General features: G+C 35.9%; 1 protein-coding gene across 1 annotated transcript in view; it reads left to right on the plus strand.

Moving 5' to 3' along the window:
* nphp4 (nephronophthisis 4) overlaps nt 1-13432 on the plus strand; it is a 156026-nt gene that overhangs the window by 32982 nt on the left and 109612 nt on the right. Inside the window, exons 5-6 of the mRNA XM_079383228.1 lie at nt 3727-3885; nt 9569-9705. Of these exons, the coding sequence (XP_079239354.1) occupies nt 3727-3885; nt 9569-9705 (296 nt within the window). The remainder of the gene's footprint in view (nt 1-3726; nt 3886-9568; nt 9706-13432) is intronic.

Here is a 13432-nt window from a genome sequence, read left to right on the forward strand (position 1 = left end):
GGTTTGTACATGTGCTTCACGCATTCTGAGCCTTGGTGATTGTATAAGAGATGCAAGTTTGAATGTAGACTGCAATGTGTCCTGGTCACATTTTTATATTTTTATACATTTATTTTTGTAAATGTGTTATTTTCTCTGCTTTCTATATCAAATAAATAAATAACACACTACCATTCAGAAGTTTGGGGTTAGTAAGATTTTTTAATGCTTTTGTTTAGCAAGGATGGATTAAATTGAATCAAAAGTGACATCTTTTGTAACATTATACATTTTTACAGTTTGCAACTGTTTTCAGTATTTGTAATACTAAGAAATATATCTTGAGCACTAAGTCAGCATATTAGAATGATTTCTGTAGGATCAAGTGACAAAGATTGGAGTAATGGCTGCTGAAAATCCAGCTTTTCCATCACAGAAATATATAACATTTTAAAGTATTTGGAAGTCAACTCTAGAAATATTTCGCAGCAATATTATTATTATTTTTTAATCTTGTTGAGCATGAGTCTTCCTTCAAAAACATTAAACAACTACACTTCCCGACCCCAAACTATTGACTGGTAATCGCAGTAATACTACGCTATAGCAGGTGTCTCATTTATACAGATACAGTGAAATAGGAAAATACATACTTAAAAAAGATCAGCAGGTTATATTTGAAATACATAGTGTTGCATAATAACGCTGCAAAGAATGGACTTTGCTACACAGACTAGAAATATGCAGGCCCACACAAAGTCTGTGCATAGATTTCCTCAGGATTGGTACTTCCATTACACACCGTTCCATTCTGCCCAAATTCAGTCCAGAGAATAGAAAAAGTGTCCCGATTCGTTTTGTGCCCAGTAATACATAATCATTAGAACAGCATGTTTATTTGCTACTAAGTGGATGTTTTTAAATCTAATTTGTTGTACTCTAATTGTACAGATTGGTCCATTAGATAAGTAATTTCAGCAATTTTGTCACCCTACTTGTGATTGAACCTGTGACCTTTCTTTTAAAAGCCCTGATCCTTAACCATTAAGCAGGCATCACTCAGAGCTGTTATAAAGAGTGAACAGAATGACACACTGCAGCTCAGTGATTTGCACAGAGTAAGCAAAGTGCAATTCTGACCAATTAGAATGAGTTAGCCTAATAAAGTTACTGTGCACGCTGTCTAGCTTTGGCAGTGTTCCAGAATGTGTTTCTCTTTTCCCCGCTCTTTTCCTTTTTGGAGTTTGTATGGTAATTGTTGGCATATTTTTAATGTTTAAATCCATCCCAAATTCCAAAAAAGTTTGCAGATTGCATCTGGGTCTGTCATTTGATATGTGAATGAAAATAAGTGTGGTGTCACCTGCCACCGTATGCAGGTGTCACCGACATCCATTTCCTCGACTCAGGCAGGTGTGCGCACACGCGTTTGTTTCATTCAGAACCGGACGTGTTTTTTCCAATTGAACGGCAGTGATGCACGATTCTGTGTAATACGGCTTCGAAGTAATGGAGCGGAATGTGAGCCCGCGTGTATCTGTGTCTTGGATAAATGGCCTAATGAAAAATGGAAAGCTCTGCTGAAATGTAATGACGCAGACTGGCGTGAACGGCCGTCTTTCAGCGGGTTCACACCAGCCTGCTCTTTCTTTCCACAGATGCGCCCAACAAAAGAATAGCACACAACAACAAAGCAGAACACACATGGAACCATTTCCAGTTGCACTATGGGTGACTTTTCTCTGGCCTTGTGGACACACCTTGCATCTAAAAGCCTTATATAAGTCAATATCTTATATAATTTCAATATCTGAGTCTTACATTGACTCACTGGTTTTGGTTTGCTTGAGAACGTAAAACATAAAGTGCCTGTTTTAAAAGTAAATAAGGTTTAGAAGCTCAAATGGGGTCCTGGTGGGTGTTTTTCCTCTGCTGTGAAAGTGTCTGACAGTGAAAGTATTCTCGAAATCATGTAGAGTGGGCAAAAGTATGGTAAAATTTAATTAAAGTGGAGATTGCTAGCATACAATATAGTTGTTAACTCTCCACTTGTGCTCTCATATGTTGTCCCAGTTTGAGAAAAATCTCTCTCGCGTTTTTAGTGATCTTTTATGATGGTGAGTTTCATTGGGTGCAGCCAACAGCAGACATTTGACAGGGATGTTTTTCCTCAGTATTTAACAATGATGTGTAAACCTTGGCTTCATATAAATCTAGATTTTACTGTGCTGTGGGGTTTGACAGTATCTCGCTTTTGATCTGTTTATAGTTATTAGTGGTGCTTGCTAAGACAAGCATCACTATTATTATTGCTCCTACTTGATGTTACACTTTTTTTCTAAACCCATAACCCAGTATTAAACTTCAGTGTGTAATTTGTCCCGCACCATTTGAGCTACAGATATAAACGATACCTCAAATTGTGTGGCTTGTAGAGGAGAGGAGTGCTTTTACCTCTCAGACTTATCAGCTAAAAAGGCAGATGATAAATTGGGCATTAAATCCCATAAACTAACACTGGAGGGAACAGATGCATATATATACCAATATGTCATAGATCCAGTCAGTAAGGAGGCTTCGCCTCTTGTTGAAATCAAAATCCAGACAACACTTTTTAGCACACCTGCCAATGATGATCATATGAATTGAGAATAATTACATCATATTAATATTATAAATTCATATAATATAAAATTCATGTAATGTAAAGTGTTATAATTAATAGATTTTTTTAATTTTAATTTTATAGTTACACTTTATTTTAAGGTCCAATTCTCACTATTAACAAACCATTAATTATGACTTTTGCCTCAATAAATTCCTAATTTGCTGCTTATTAATAGTTTGTAAGGTAGTTGTTAAGTTAGGTATTTGGCAGGATTAAGGATGCAGAATATGGTCACACTGAAAACGTGCTTTATAAGTACTAATAAACAGCCAGCATGTTAATAATAGGCATGCTAATATTATTGCAACTAGTTAAAACTGAGAATTGTTCTCTATACTAAAGTGTTACTTATTTTATTATACTGTTCAAATGTTTAGGGTCAGTAGAGGTGCGTTAAATTTATTAAAATAAACCGTAAACATAGTAGGCAAAAAGTCTATTTAAAAAAAAAAAATGCTGTTCTAAACTTTGTAATCATCAAAGAATATAGAAATATTTCCACAATAAGCAGCGTAACTGTTTTTTACATTGATAATAATAATAAATGCTTCTTGAACACCAACTCAGCTGCTTAGTATACATTTTGAAGGATCATGTGACACTGAAACCTGGAGTAATGATGCTGAAAATTCAGCTTTACCACCACAGGAATAAATTACATTTTATTCAAATAGCATATTAAAATAGTACAAGTATATTAAAATAGAAAACTGTTATATATTATTTCAAATTGTAATATTTCAAAATATTACTGTTTTTACTATATCTTGGATCAAATAAATACAGCCTTTGGAAGCATAAAAGACTATTATTATGTTTTTTTTCATGTTTTGTTTTTAATGGCCAAATCCATCTGATATTTATTCCCTTTTTTCTCTTTGGAATGAATGAGTGTGATTTTTTTGTTTCTTTTGTGTGAAACCACAGCCTTAGTATATGATGCATTGCTGACTGTATCTAGCAACCACCCAAAACACACTAGAAACCAAATACAGTAGCAACACTCTGTAAACATCGAGAATTGTGTCATCTTCCTGTGACGCTCAATTGTAATCATGACTGTCTTTCTCTCTCTGTAGTGAATGCTGTATTATCAGTGATGGAGGGCTCTCAGCTGCTCTACTCCATACAGCCACACCCTGCTCTCACTCCCATCATGCACCTGCTCCCGCCCAACATTCTGGTGTCTGGACAAGACAGCATCCCCGGTGTGGTGTCGTCCACGGACACAGGCACAGGTAGGATTACCCACAATGCCCCCCTCTCAGTTTATCATTTGAATGTGAGAGGAAAGGCTTTAATGTGCTAGATTCTCACTACAGTTATAAAACAATCAAATAACATTTGATGACTGCCCATCTGTAACGAGAGAATGTGTGTTGCCATGGAGACAGCAGAAGGAACTCTAGAAGCCTCGCTAAAGAGCTTCCCGTTTCTTAGGATATTTCCTTGATTAGCTTCAGAATCACTTCAGAGAGCAGGTCCTAAATGAGACCTTGAAGCAAAAAACACTTTGAGCCTTTTCACAACTTTTCCGACTCACAGCACTGTGCTCATGACTCGTCTCGTTTTGGATTTCTGTTCTTAGCTACTTTCAGGGGTGGGTAAAGACAGACTTTCTGAACGATAGTAATGAACCGTGGTGGGTTTCATAGTGGCGAGGGGATTGGAAGTTGAGCACAATGTCAGGCTAATCCTCCAGCACTCCAAATATCTCACAGGGAGCGTGACCCACGATCGCAGTCTAGATCCAGAGAGGGACGCAGGAAATTAGAGAATTATTCCACAGTGATATTTCGAACTCTCATTATAAACCGATGAGCAGATGTAGGAATGGGGTTCCTCTGGAGCAGGTTTCTCTTTGAACTGCGTCTGAAATGTTTGAGAGCTATATTCTGCATCCTCCTGGGCCCCACATAGACTGAAAGTAGAAAACGAGAGATGTTCCCCTCCGACTGTTAATACAGTTAATAAGACATGATTCAAAGCACTTCATTCTGAGATCCAAAAGCAATATATTCTCTGATTATAAACTTTTCTTGAGTGGTTGTCATAAAAGCCAAATTCCACCATCCGCCTCCTGTTTTTATTGCTTTAATTGTATCTAAGTGAAAAATTACTCAGTAGTCTTAGTCTTAGTCACAGTTCTGTGACACACCCACCAGTTTTTAATGCCGTTCAAAATGTAGGTTAACATAGTAAATGCTTAAAGGATTAGTTCACTTCCAGAATTAAAATTTCCTGATAATTTAGTCACCCCCATGTCATCCAAGATGTCCATGTCTTTCTTTCTTCAGTCAAAAAGATATTAAGGTTTTTGAGGAAAAAAAATAATTTTTTCTCCATATAGTGGATTTCAATGGGACTCAACGGGTTGAAGTTACAAATTGCAGTTTCAGTGCAGCTTCAAAGGGCTCTACACAATCCCAGCTGAGGAATAAGGGTCTCGTGAAACGATCGGTCATTTTCTAAAAAAAACTAAAATTTACAACCACAAATGCATACAACCACAAATGCTCATTTTGCACTAGCTCTGTGATGTGTGTCTGCGACTTCACCCCTTTCCAATCATGTTGGAAAGGTCAGTCGTGGTTAGTTCTCCGTCTGTGTACTCCGGTTCAAAAAGGTAGGGTAGGTTGAAAAACGGCAACTTTAAAAATCGCCCGACATTGTTGTTTTAGCTTTTTATTAATTTTTTTTATTTTTTTTGTTTTTTGTAAAGAGCATTTGACTTTCTTTGGTCGGTACTTCTGCCTACGTCATGCATGAAGTCGAGCATTTGTGGTTAAAAATTATATACATTTATTTTTTAAATGGACTGATGGTTTTGCCAAATAAGACCCTTATTCCTTGGCTGGGGTCATGTAGAGCCCTTTGTCCCGTTGGTTCCCATTGAAGTCTACTATATGGAGAAAAACCTTGTTTTCCTTAATTTCTTTTCGACTGAAGAAAGAAAGAAATGAACATCTTGAATGACATGGGGGTGATTCAACTATCAGGGAATTTTTATTCTGGAAGTGAACTGCTGTTTTAATGCTTGAGGAAGGTTCTGTATGTGCACTGTATAGAAGGGTTTCCCCAAGGAGGTTCACGTGAGTTATATATGATGAACAGTGTTAAATGTATTATTTAGTATTTAATTAATTTAAAATATTATTTAAATTGATTTCAGTTATTCTTAATTAATCATTACCTGTTGACAGCCATAATAATATTTAATTGGGTAAGTAACAAAGTAAGTGTGAAAGTATTTATTGAATGTAGTATTTACCATTTTGCATGGCTATAGATAATAATTAATCTTAAAAATTAAAAATTTTAACAGCCATAATAAAATGTCAAAATATAAATGAGTAGTAACAGCAGAGTCAGTGTGAAATTCTGTACTTGCTTGAAATAGCATGCTTTTTCAATTATATGTTTAATTATTATACAAGATACAGTATTTTATCACTTAATATTAATTGTAAGATTACATGGTATACTTTTGGCAAAAAAGTAACAAAGTATGTGTATCTAGTAGGAAAAATAAACTCAATGTTCAACCACAAAAAAAAAGAAAGAAAATATTTATAGCATGGTTTCATTAAAAGAACACTCATCGGGTCTAATGAATACGGAGCCCCTTAGAGCTCATGGTGGTGGAAAGATTTCGGGGTGGGAGGAAAAAATATTTTTCAAATCTTTTGCGTTCTCTCGCAAAACTTTGCGTTTGCGAGTGAACGCAAACATCTTTTCGAGAGAACGCAAAAACATTGTATTTTATGGAAAGGTTGGAATAAGTGTTATTCGAAGTAAATTAAAAATTGAAGTGTGGGGTTACACAGTTAAATATTTGGAAGCAATATTCTAAACTTTAAAGATATACAACACAAATGGATACAAAACTTTAGCAAAACTAAGATGTTAAAAGAGGCACATTGAATTCCCTTCTGTTGAGCCGTCACCTATCGGAGCTTCTGTAACGCATCTCTCTTGGGCTGCAGTGGTGGAGTATGCTGTAATGTCCTGACGATGCTGCACTTGTTTGGCTGTCAGGCCTCAGTGCTGCTGTACAGATAAGCCTGGTTTGGTGTGTATGTGTGCTTGAGTGTAGAGTGACTGTGCAGTGTGTTTGAGGTAACAGACTGTGTGTACGGTAAATGTCTGAGTGCATTGGAGCTCTCCAGGCTTGGCTTTGATAGTGGCAGACTGTGTGAGTGTGTTAAAGCTAAACTGTGATAGACTGTGTTTGTGCATGGCTGAGTGATCCGTGAAAGTGAAACTCTCCTGGTTGTGACTCATTCAAACCAGCAGGCCTGCTGTCTGCTGCCACAGCAACTTGTGTATTATTACAAACACACATGCATCATATGATAACTTTTTGTGATAAACAGACCCAAATGTAGGTGGTTGTTCACTGAAACTCTACTTTGTGAAAAAAAGTAGCAATGGCGTTCTTTTGAGTTGACGAACAAACAAAACTCTTCTGAATGATTTGTTCATGAATTCAGTTGTTCAACTCACTGACTTGTTGTTTGCAATGGTCTTTTTTGGCATTGAATTGATTCAAACTAAAGACATATATAATATTCATCAAAGAATCCTGAAAAAATCATGCACTCAACAATACATATACATATGTAGGGTAAGCGTGGCATGTGAGTGGCGGCCAGGGGTGGGACTTTGGGCCTTGTGCCCCGCAGCACCTCTCCTTGATGGCTCGCCTTGGGCCTAATTTATGCCTTGCTCACGGGGGGCCCAGAGGCAGCCTTACAATATCTTACTCTTTATAGCTTTATTATTATTATTATTTCGTCATTACTACTACTATTACTACCATTATTATTTTTTATTATTATTAATATTATTATTATTATTACTATTTGTCCTCTTCCTGATCCTCCAACTTTCCCCTCATTTCTGATTAATTGAGTTAATTAGTAGTATTATTTTTATTGTTATTATTTATTTTATTAATATTATTGCTGCTACTATTACTATTATTACTTATCACCTTCCTCACCCTCCATCCTCTAATTTTTGTTATTAATGCTATTATTATTATTAATACTGTTTTCACTATTATTATATTTTTTTGATATTTATTTATTTATTTTTTGTTTATATACTTCCATCCCCAACACCCAGACACACACACACACACACACACACACATGTTGGTTTTTGTGGTTTATGGGGACTCTCCATAGGCGTAATGGTTTTTATACTGAACAAACTGTGTGTGCTATTGCCCTACACCAACCCTACACCTAAACATAGCCCTCACAGGAAACTTTGTGCATTTTTAGATTTTCAAAAAAACACCATTTAATATGTTTTTTAAGCCTTTTGAATTACGGGGACATAGGCAGTGTCATCATAAACCACCTTCATATTGTAATACCTCTGTCATACCCATGTCATTATACAAATTTGTGTCCTCATAAACCACATAAACACACACACACACACACACACACACACAAATCATGTTGGCTGTCATGTATGTTTTGTTGACCTTGGTTATTTTGTATTTGATTTGTCACCTGTAAATAGTATGTTTGTTTGCATAATAATAAAATAATAAAAAAATAAAAAAAGAATCCTGAAAAAAGTCCTCAAAAATATTAAGCTACTGTTATTAGCATTGATAATTTTATCAGAAATTAGCATATTAACATGATTCGTGAAGGATCACGTGACACTGAAAATTCAGCTTTTCCATCACAGGAATAAATAACAATTTAAAATATATTCTAATAAAAAACTGTTATTTTTAAAATTGTAAATTTAGCCTTGGTGAGCATAGGAGACAAAAAAATCTTACCAACCCCAAACATTTGAACGGTTGTGTACCTCATCAAATATTTCAAAATAATTCTTTCTGCATTCCATGAAGGTTTCACATCAGAAATCTTTGAAATGAATCCTCATGTATCATGTAAACGTTCAGGTCCAGTACCTCTGAGAAGAATCTGATTTATAGACGGCTTTCACTTAGGGAATGCACATCAATTATAGAAACTGGTTAGCCTAGGGGTTAATGCTGTATAACAGATGTTTATCTTTAAATAAATTATGGAGGATGATTCACTTAACCTGTCTGTATGTATTTTATTTTATTTCATTTTCTGCATATTTCTCTGAGACATCTAAATAAAACATCAAGGATAAGTTTTTCAAAGAGAAGCAGGTTCGCATTGCTGTAAGTTGAGCATGTTTGTGCCGAGGCAAACCAGGCAAATCTTGACAATCACAAATATGTGATGTGACCATTTTCAGATCGCTCAAAAGATTTTTTTAATTGATTATGGAGTGTCTTAGACTCCTGTGGGTAAGTGAGCTCAAATTTTGTCTTTACCAAAAAGAAAAGAAAAAGTGGGTGCAATGGCTTGGATATGCTGAAGACTCTCTCAATAGACAATGTTTGAAATGCTTCACAGCGAGACCCCTACTGAGAGCGGAAATGGGGCCAGCCAAAGATCTCAGCTGGAGGAAATGTGCTTTTGATGATGCAGCCAGACACACATTCCAAATGATAAATTATCATTGGTCCTTATTCTTTTTTAAATCTGAAGAGGAATTTGAGCCACATGGAGCTCCATAACGTTGGACTCAACTGCATGGATTTTTCCCAGCTTCTGGAACACATTGAGCTCTCTTGTGCATCACTCACTAGTTTGTTATCCCGTGCACTTGTTTGTGTTTTTTTTTCTACATATTTGAATGCATTGCCATGAGTAAGAGGATCTTGGCATTCTGAAGCGTGCAGATAAATACATTTTTACTGTCTAATTAAATCCTTTGTTGCTGTAATGGTGTAAAAAATGAATAGCCATTAAATATAAAGAACAATAATAAAATGGCTGGATGGAATTGGCTGTGCACGCAGGAAATGAGTACAATGTTAACGTTATATTCACTCCATCTCTGTTGCAGCAGATGCGCTGCGGAAGCCTCGTCTCTTGAAGAGTTTCTCGTGTGTGTTGGAGGGCCTACGTGTGGCACTCTTCCCCTCCGTGGAGGTCTTCGAATCTGACCTGCTCCAGCTGCTCAACAGAGACTACCAGAATACAGTAAGCTACTAAATGACTCCAACCAAACGTTTAGGCCATTCAATTATTTAAATTCAGTAAGTACTTTTTTCAGAAATTATGATATGACTCCTCCTTAAAGGGTTATACAGTTTTTAAATGTTTTTTTTAAATAATTTTTTATAACAATTATAATCTGTACAGAAATGTCACACAAACTGTTGTAATCAGACTGAAGTTGCCAGGAACAGGGTTATTATAGTTAAAACTGAAACTAAATTATACATGGAAAAACTATAATTAACTGACATAAAAACTAGTTGCCAAGTCAGCGTGTCCCATTTTAATTTAGTTTACCTTTTTTTAAATGAATACAAATTATACACAGAATACTAAAAATTACAAAAATTTGAACAAAATTACTAAAACTTTATTTAAAATTGGAAATTAATTCAAAATATTAATAAAAACTTCTAAATGACACTAAAATAACAGTGGTCAGAAATTTTGTTAATTCTGTATTTTGATACTTTGTTCATACTTAATGGAAGGTGCGCTTTATTTATTTATTTTTTAATTTTAGCATTTACCCCAGGTGAGTGAAGAGTGTTGAACTTTTTAGTGACACCTTTCAGTGTCAGAATCCATCATAACACAAAAGCAAACCTTCTGTTGTTGTAACTAATCTATTTGCACACATTTTCTTCCTGCAAAATAATTTATTGTAGAATTTCCATTAATTTGGTGGTTAATGAGGTTAAGTGAGTTGTATTCATATGATTGAAGCAAATTACTCTTGTCTTTTGCATGCCGAAATAAACAACCTGAATAAATTGACTTTTTGGTAGGTTATTGCCTTCAGTGCTTTAGCAAATGCACAGGTGGTCTGAATGCAGTCTGGATAAAGTAGTCAGCAGTGAAAATTATTGTTGATTTCATTGGCACGGTGTGATAGGTTTTGTATCAGAATGTAGACTGTTCTGCAGACTCTGCAGAAGTCATTGTGTGTTCCAGATTTCTCATATTAGATTTGCATTGCCTCTCTCTGATCAACCTCACATATACATTATAAATCTAACAAAATTCTCTACAGTCACAAACACCATCTGCTCCTGTTTTTGCTATAATGAAGATCTAAATGAACAAAGTAAGTGCATAGAGGCTGTAGAGACTTCAGATGGTAGAGATGTTTGGGTTTGGTGGGTGGATAGTGGATATGGTTTGGATGCAGCGTAGTGGTTAATGTTTGAAGCTTGTAATTGAAAGGTAGTAGGTTTAAACCCTGCAAAATGTCACCCAAAAGCCATAACCTTGACCTAATGTTTTGACTTGTAAAGCTACACTACTGTTTAAAAGTTGTTGTTTTTTACGAAGGAAATGTAATAAATTTATTCAGCAAGCATGCATTAAACTGATCAAAAGTGACAAAGACTTTTAGATTTTTTTTTTTTAATCTTCAAATCTATTTTAAATACATATTGTTCTTTTGAATTTTCTATTGATCTAAAAATCCTGAAAAAAGTGTCGCGGTTACCACAAAAATATTAAGCACAGAAATGTTTCTTGAGCACCAAATCAGCATATTAGAAACATTTCTGAAGGATCATGTGATACTGAAGACTGGATAAAGTAATGTTTCAAAATATTACTGTTTTTGTTGTATATTTGATCAAATAAATGCGGTCTTGGTGAGCATAAGTAACTTCTTTCATAAGCATTCAAAGTCTTGCTGACCCCAGACTTTGTGTAGTAACTACAAAAACCGTTATGCATAATCTAAAAATTAAAGGTTTATTTACCTTCATGTCTTTAGAAAACTGCATGTTTTTTCACTCTATGGAGCACAAAATGTACAGAATTACTAGATCAACGTTCGTTATTACTCACTGAAAGACTTCTGAAAGAGATTTATTCCTGACAGACATATCACTTGGCGCTTTGCGTCACGCTTAATTAAGACGTGATATAAGTCGCTTTGGATGGAAAGTGTCAGCAAATGAGCACAAATTAGTAATTAGTTTGATTTGGAGCTGTGGTCCGTGCCCTCTCCATGAGATAGAACCTTGAGTGATAAGTCTTATGGCAATTTCTTCACCCCCCCCAAGAGGCTCACTTTGCATTGTGGGAAGAGAGCATTGCATTTTCCATGAGATAGTATTCTGTATTCTAGTGTGGTTGTGTTTCAGGCTGTGTAGATCTGTGAAGGCTGTCTGCAGACTGTGTGTGTGTGTGTGTGTGTGTGGGTGTATGTGCAGCCTGGACCCCGGTAACCATGTTTGACAGATGCACTCATGCGTTTGCAATTATTTACACACTGCAGACACACCGCTTTGGTCATCCCTTAAACTTGGAGAGAGAGCGAGAGAGAGAGAGATAACAGCAAAAGGACAAGAGGGGAAAAATTGAAGTATAGTGGAAATTGATAATGTCATTTTTGACTACTTGTGACAAACCTTTTGTTTCTCACCCTTTCATGGTGGCACTTCTCACTGTTTCTTGGTGTGAGGCAATAAAACTTTCAGTACTCTTTAATCAGGTGTCCTTAAAACCCAGACAGACATACGCACCCACCTTACACAAGAGCCTGTTTTAATTGTGCTTCCTAAACCGCTCAGGTTGTGTCACTTTCCCTGCGGTGTCAGTGGAATGTCAGAGGAACTATTTTAGCTGAGCTATAATCGGCTCATAGGGCGCCACTTGTTGTCATGTTGAAGTGAGTCTCTTTTTGTTGTACTTGGTGTATTTATGATAATATCATTACAGTTTTTGAAATTCCTCCTAGTGTTTTTTATGATAGTGCTTGCAGGGCAGAACTGTATTGATACTGATGGGAAGTTCTGGGCAGAGTTTGCTTAAAATCAACCTCAAAATAACCTCAGGTGTTAAATATCTGCTATTAATTCACCCTGAAGTGCATACAGTACAGAGTCCGAATTTAGTTTTGTAGATAATTTCAGCCTTATGTGTTCTATTATCTATTTAAAAATAATATAACTTATAAGCATTTCCTTCTGGAAATGTAAATCTAGTTACATAACCCAAGTATGGGTACCCATACTCGGAATTTGATTTAACCCATCCTAAGTGCACACACACAGCAGTGAACACACACCTGGAGCAGTGGGCATTTATGCTGCGGCGCGCAGGGAGCAGTTGGGGGATCGGGACCTTGCTCAATGGCACCTCAGTCGTGGTATTGAGGGTGGAGAGAGTGCTGTACATTCACTTCCCCCACCTACAATCCCTGCTGGCCAGAGACTTGAACCCACAACCTTTGGGTTACGAGCCCGACTCTCTAACCATTAGGCCATGATTTCCCCCAATAGGATAATAATAATATATATATATATAATATAATAATAATAATAATAATCTTATAATAATCATCCTTATTATTAATTATTAAAAACTAGTGTTGTCAAACAATTAATCGCGTCAAAATAGTTTAGTTTACATACGATATGTATGTGTACTGTTTATTTATTATGTACAGTGCCCTCCAAAAGTATTGGAACAGTAAAGACAAAATTGCTCTGTTGGCTGTGGAGTCAAGACATTTACAAATATGATTAAAATATGAATATGAGACAAAACTACAGAATGTCACATTTTATTATTGAGTGATTCAACACATAGATGTTTTACCAGCTAAGAAGATCAGCACTTTTAGAGTTTCATCCCTCTATCTGATGTGAGCATAAATATTGGAACAGTTGCCTCACAGGTCTTTCTAAGTGATCAGCTGTGTGCTGTTGCATTACTTCTTCAG

This window comes from Barbus barbus (assembly GCF_936440315.1).
Source record: "Barbus barbus genome assembly, chromosome: 28".
Classification (NCBI taxonomy): domain Eukaryota; kingdom Metazoa; phylum Chordata; class Actinopteri; order Cypriniformes; family Cyprinidae; genus Barbus; species Barbus barbus.